Source organism: Sinocyclocheilus anshuiensis, unplaced genomic scaffold, assembly GCF_001515605.1.
Source record: "Sinocyclocheilus anshuiensis isolate Anshui unplaced genomic scaffold, SAMN03320099.WGS_v1.1 scaffold1328, whole genome shotgun sequence".
In the NCBI taxonomy this organism is placed as follows: Eukaryota; Metazoa; Chordata; class Actinopteri; order Cypriniformes; family Cyprinidae; genus Sinocyclocheilus; species Sinocyclocheilus anshuiensis.
In genome coordinates, this window is record NW_015548192.1 from 1,235,195 (window position 1) to 1,242,481 (window position 7,287).

General features: G+C 34.7%; 1 protein-coding gene across 1 annotated transcript in view; it reads right to left on the reverse strand.

Moving 5' to 3' along the window:
• LOC107653102 (cadherin-18-like) overlaps positions 1–7,287 on the reverse strand; it is a 130,499-nt gene that overhangs the window by 35,897 nt on the left and 87,315 nt on the right. Inside the window, exons 5-7 of the mRNA XM_016439740.1 lie at positions 6,437–6,604; positions 3,810–3,997; positions 953–966 (exon numbers count right to left, since the gene is read on the reverse strand). Coding sequence (XP_016295226.1) covers positions 953–966; positions 3,810–3,997; positions 6,437–6,604 — 370 coding nt within the window. The remainder of the gene's footprint in view (positions 1–952; positions 967–3,809; positions 3,998–6,436; positions 6,605–7,287) is intronic.

Sequence of the window (7,287 nt, forward strand, 5' to 3'; positions counted from 1 at the left end):
TGCTGTCGCCCTTTCTACGTAAAAAAAACAGTCTAATCATGTAATGTGAATGTCGTACAGTCTTGCTTGAGACTAAAAAAACAAGTTGAAAGCGTACCGAGCTGCGAGAGAGACACTGTTTCTCAAGCGCTTTCCGCGAGTAAAAAAACAAGTTGAAAGCGTACCGAGCTGCGGAAGAGACACTGTTTCTCAAGCGCTTTCCGCGAGTGCGATTAGAGACGGAGTGAAATACAGACAAATGTGTTTCATTCATTCATTCATAACCACTCATTTTTTTGTTCATACAATGAAAGTCCAAAACAGCTTAGTTACCAACAGTTCTTTTTCATTCATTCATTCATTCATTCGTTCAAACTGCTGATTCATTCAGGAATGAAGTAAACAGCTCAGTTTATGAATACGCTATTGAATCATTGGATTCGTTCAAAACGCAGATTCTGTCAGAAACTAAACACCGCTGTGTTGCTCACAGATCCACAACAGTTCTGCTGTGGCTTTAAAGGTAATATTTTCTCTGCAAAATTGAGCAAAACAGACAGTATTGTGTTTAAAATATAACACAATATTAACTACTTTTACTGAACTGCTGTATAAAATCACATTTAAACTCGTGATATTCGTGACAAAACAGCACTCATGTGATACAGCTTTCGCTGCTCATGTGGTATAAATAGTATATATTGGTATATATTGGTATATTGGTATAAATTATATAAATAGACTATGAGACAAACTCATACATGGGCATTTTTTTGCCCCAATATTTTGAATTTTAGGAGCATAACTGCATTTATGGATTTGTTGTCCTGCATCATATTTGTCAACAGTCAACTGTATGGACTGTAAGATGACGTACGGGTCTGGGGGCGGGGCCAATGCATTAACTGCGTTAAAATATTTTAATCACGTACTTTTTCAGAACTAATGAATTAAGTTAATGCGTTAAACTTACAGCCCTAATATAAACTAAAAGAAAGAAAAACAAAATGAATGAATGAAAGAGGCATCAGTTATGCTGTGTTTTCCAGGTGTGATGAAACAGGAATTGCAGTTAATCTGAATCCTCTCCATCGGCCTCTCTGGCAGGCAGCATGATATCAGCACTAAAGCAATGATGTTTTTATAAGATGGCCTGCTCACACCTCTCTTTCATTAGAATGTTTGAGCCTTTGGCAGCGGTGTTTCACTACCATGCTAACATGGGGTGCCTTAACTACTCTAATTAACAATATTTTCCATAGACAGAGCAAGAGAGAGAGTCAAAGCAATAAAAGATTCTTGTATGTCATATCAACTCAATGTCATCCTATTAAATTCGACCTTTACAGAGAGATGTGAGAAATAGGAGGGCACGGGGGAGAGAGAGAGACAAATAATGTCAGATTATTTTGCTTTAGCATTGCATTTACTCATACACACCACGATTTAATCAAATCCTATATAAACAGTAGTGATTTGCTAGTGCAAATTCAAGCAAATTGTGTCTTGTGGGAGTATTGCAGGTGACTTGCTATGAATTACACAAATAGCCACACATATTAAAATAAAATTAAATAAAAAAATGATATTAAAATTAGTACAAAAACCATATAGACATTTGAATACCAACAATTTAACTACAATTAAAATAAAAACAGCAAATCTAAAAATAAAATCTAATTCAAAATAGTAACAAAAACTATGATAAATATAGGCTATAAATATGATACCAAAATAACACTGCAACAAACATACATAATTGGATCACAAATCAATCTGTTAACTAAAACCTTACAAAAAAGAACAAAATAAATGTAGTACTTTAATTAAAAAAACTGAAATAGAATAAAATGTCACGTTTTTATTTCAGCTCATTTCTAATTTTCATTTAGTTTATATCGTATTACTAAATTAAACAAAAACTACAAAAAGCAAAACAAAACTGTAATTAAAATGAAACCGAAAATAAAAAAAAATATTCTAAATTAAACTCTCATTTAAATGATTATTGTAAACTCTTTATTCAAAGAATCCTGAAAAAAGTTTCACAGGTTCCAAAAAAATACAAATAAGCAGCTCAACTGTTTCCAACATTGATAATAAATCAGAATGATTTCTGAAAGATCATGTGACACTGAAGACTGGAGTAATGGCTGATGAAAATTCAACTTTGCATCAATAATAAATTATTATTAAAGGAATAAATTATATTTTAAAATATAATAAAATAGAAAGCTGTTGTTTTACATTGTAATAATATGTTTCACACTATTAGTGTTGTTTCTCTATTTTTGATCAAATGAATGCAACCTTGATGAGCAAAAGATATTTCTTTAAAAAAAACATAAAAAATCTTGCTGATCCCAAACTTTTGAATGGCAGTGTACTTTGCTTTCAGTCAGTTTTAGCCACTTTATTGGTGGCTTCTAGTGGTTTCAAGTACTCCAAAAAGTTACGAGCTGAGATTATATTGAGGTCAGTCTTTTTTGCTTCCAGAGTGCAGAAGTTAAATCACTCTCTAGATGGGTTTGCGTCTGTAAACACCATTAAACCTGCCCGACCTTCACCGCCGTCTCGCCGGACAGATCTGGCAGGCATTTATTTACAAGACTGGCTTTTGGAAAACTCAGTATTCACTGAATTCACAGCTTTCCTGACCCCCGGGACTGAGTGGGGAATTGAAGCAGCTCAGAATACAGAACAGAGACCATTAATGAGCATCTAGCGCCAGACGCCTGCTTGACCCAGTCTGGCCGGACAGATTATATATATATATATCTGTCAGTGATTTCGGTGTGAGCAGATTCAGATATTATGCTATTTTGACAACATCTTGACTTGGATAACTATGCCATCCTGTTTTGTTCTTTTGTTGATGGTCTGCAAGAAACACTTGAGTGAAAAGTGTGAAAAACTGAAAACCCTTTCTATATTTTTTTATCACACACACACACTTCTGGTTTGCTATCCTTGTGGGGACTCTCCAAAGGCATAATGCTTTTTCTACTGTACAGACCGTATATTCTATTACCCTACACCAACCCTACCCCTAAACCTACCCCTCACAGGAAACTTTGTGCTATTTCAGATTTTTTTGTTTGCACAAGAAATCTGACAACAGCCAGTGCTCCACACCGAGATCTGATCTCATCATCATCCAGTCTGTCTGGAATAGCATGAAGAAACAGAACAAAACTGAGACAGACTAAATCCAGAACTGTGGCAACGTCTCCAAGATGCTTCAAGAAATGCTTGCAAAGCACCAGTGCTGTTAAAAGTTTTAGGCACTTCTGTAAAAATGCTGCAAAATGAGGATGCTATCAAAAATAATGTCATAAATAGATTTTCTTTATCAATTAACTTCTATTAACTAAATTAAATCAACATTTGGTGTGACCATCCTTTGCGTTTAAAGCAGCTTTTGCCCTCGGAGCACTTGCGCATAGTTTTCAGGTAGCTTTGCAGGTAGGTTTCTTTAAGCATCTCAGAGACGTTGCCACAGTTCTTATGGATTAAGTCTGTCTCAGTTTGTTCTGTTTCTTCTCCTTGTGCAAACAAACATCTCACTGGATTGTTAAAATTAATGGCAAAATGAATGTTTGGAAACCGATAAACTGATATTTCCTACTGACACACTACAGCAAAAGATAGAAATCACTGAGTAGGCCGTTTCATATAAAATAAAATAAAAGTCCACAAGACCAAAAGTACCCATAGTTGAAGAACCAGCCACTTATTATTAAGGGTTCAGGAAAGCCTCTAACCCTAGAATGAGCAATAATAGTAGTGATGCTTGCCTTGGCAAACACCAATAGAAATGACAGCAATACCTTTCTCAGCGTGATCACACCCTCTCTAGTGTCTTTGTCTGTGGAGATGGAGAACATTCCGGCCCCCTCGGGGTTCAGGATGCTGTATTTGATCTCAGCATTGATTCCGATGTCCTCATCGTTGGCTTTGATCTTCCCCACTGGTTTCCCCACCTGTGCCGACTCTGGGACAAACACCTGGTAATTCTCTGCAGACACACACAAAAGCCCGCATGGAGGTTTGTTCGATTGGCTGGATGGTATTTTTGAATCATAGTTATCATGATGCCTCTCTCCGGCTGTGCCTCTGAACAAGCCACATTGAGCTACTCTGGAAGGATTTCAATACGGCTGTCAGACCCCAAAAACAGCCACAACCACAGTCCCACACCACCTGATTAAAAAAGCTGGATGCAATAGAGCGCAACTATTGTTCCAAAGTATTTCTGGGATTTCAAAAAACCTTTGAAAAAAGCAAAATACTAATAACTGCTGCAAATGATAAAAGAATAAAAATTAACCATACAAATGTGTTATGTATGTGTATATGTAACACATACATATATTAGTGGTGTCAAAATTAGCATGTTAACGCAGGCGATACATTTTTTCAGTTTAACGCATTAAAAATATTTAACGCAATTAACGCAGGGGCAGGGCTAGGGTTGGCCACCCCACTCACTGGGGGTGCTTCTGTCACTTTTTCTCTTGACAAGAAGTGCATTTATTCAGTCGCTGAATGACTGAGAACGGGAGATGTTTCAGTCGCACGCTCCACTTCACTTCAGCGCCAGGCGCGAGTCAAGCGAGCGCAGAAACGGTACTGTGCTCACAGCGCGTGCTCTTCAATTGCACGCACAAAGGCGCCGGCGCACTCTGTAGCCTGTATCCTTTCATATCAAAGTGCGAAATAAACTACGTGCATGCAATGCCGTGGTCAGTTAAGTCATAAAGTTATCAAAAATGCAATTAAAGCTGCCTTAAAACTGTGCAGGCATGTAATATATTTTATATGAGTCACATTTAAGAACATGTCTCTGAAATGGTTTTCAAAACTGTCCTGGAGCAGCCCAGCACTGTCTCACTCATCTAACACACTCAATTAAACTTGTCAGTTCATTAGTAGAGACTTTAAGAGAAAAAAGAGTTGATGCATGTCAGATCCGCGTCACGTTCAGCAGCGGCAGCTCTTAAAGAAATAGCAGTCAAAATAACCTAATAACCAGCTGCTGTGATGTCTGTTAATCAAAGAACAAAGAAGAAATGGGAATAAATAACTTGCATAGCTTTAAGGATTCACCTATATTTAATTTAGAATTTAATGTTTGATAACTTCAATTTCAATTTCTGTATATTTCTGCTGAAGGGCACAGGTAAATATTATGTTGCTTGTACATTAACTTGAAGATTGAATGTGAAATTATTGAAATATAAAAGTATATTTAAAAACTTTAATGTTAGGTGGGATTAATCGCGATTAATTTCAGAAAAATGTGCGATTAATTAGTTTTTTTTTTTAAATCCATTGACAGCACTAATATATATATATATATATACAGTGCACAGCATAAATGAGTACATACTTCATATGCAATGTTAAATATGTTTGCTATTTAATTTGACATTATATATTTATTAAATATATAACATAAATATTTTACTAAAAATACATAAATTAAATAAATATTTACTATAAAATACATACATAAATAAAATAAAACTAAAATAACTAAATAAACAGTGTAGCTATTCACATAGATTTTGGTAAATAAAGTAATATTTAATAAAGTGGACTCATTTAAAGACCACAGAAGGCATCTGCAGAAGCACATACTGTGCCATTGCTTAATCTCAGAGCTCAAAGTCTTAAAAGGTTTCTACATTATTCTTAAAAATACTTTTTTCTAAGGAGGAAATTAATGTGATTTTACTTCCAGAACCCTGCTGTGGTGCTCTGTTTCTGTGGATAAAAATAAGACTAAAAAAACTCAAGACACAAGTCTCATAATTGGATGCTTACACACTATAACATGCTGGTCCTGCCTCTATTCTCTTCATGCTAATTAATGGTAAAAAATTACACTGCAATGCACAATTTATATGAGTCATCTGATAACGAGACTCTAAAGTATGTAAGGTATATTTCCATCTCTTCCATCTAATTATGTAGTATCCATAAGAAGCCCTTGAGAAAACGAACAGTGTTCTGTCTGGAAAATGTGTGAAAACCTACTTTGAGAGAGAAAAAAGTGCATTACAACAGCATACTGTATGGTTCACCTTCAAACAGTAATGAGGGTTTTTGCAGCAGATGAAGAATTGGAGAAAAGCGAGGTCAAGCTATTTCGGTTCTTTTAGCCAAGATCTAAAGCATAATAATCAAGAAGTCCTTCAATCTCTCACATATTCGCTTAAGATTCAGTCAGGATGGAGTGTTCAGGAGTGAATATCATGCGGTATCTTAAAACAACCCCAAGACCTTCAGTAAAAGACCAGCATACATTTGTGGCAGATTTGGAACTCTGTACATAGGCAGCAATACTGCCTCACTAGGTTGTTCACTAGGTTTTGGAGCAGATGTCTGATGTCCATTCACAGCAATATGTTGCCACTCAGTTTTGTTTTCACACTGGTTTCCCATCACTCACTCTGAGGGAACTTGGGTGGGTTGTCGTTGATGTCGGTTAGCGTGATGTTGACGGTGGTGGAGCCCGACAGCCCTCCCACCTGCCCCGCCATGTCTTTGGCTTGAATCACCACTGAGTAATGTTCTCTCGCCTCTCGATCCATGTCTGCCAGCGCTGTTCTGATGATTCCTGCAAAACATACACAAACAAACATACGGCACACATTATGTACATCATTTGCACTATAAAAGCAATAAGCCACAAGCATTCGTGTTACAGTGTTTTACGAATATAATGACAGAAACCAGTGTTTAAAAAAAGGTACAATTTCTTCTTCTTCTTCTTATGTATATAATAATAATAATAATAATAATAGTTACTATTATTAAACATTTTTTTTTTGCATCATGTTGTAACAGCAATATGATGCAGTCTTGTTGTTGTTCTTAATATTATTCAATAATAATAATAATAATAATAATAATAGTTACTATTATTAAACATTAGTTTATTGCATCATGTTGTTACAAGAACAGCAATATGATGCATTATTGTTGGTGTTGTTGTTATTAATATTCTTTAATAATAATAATAATAATGATAATAATAATAATAATAATAATAGTTTCTATTATTAAACATTAGTTTCTTGCATCATGCTGTTATTATAACAGCATTATGATGCATTATTGATGTTTTTGTTATTACATTTTTAAATAATAATAATAATAATAATAATAATAATAGAGACTATTATTATTCTTTAATAATAATAATAATAATAATAATAATAATACTAATAATAATAATAATGATAATAATAATAATAATAATAATAATAATAATAATAATAATAATAAGAACAATAACAC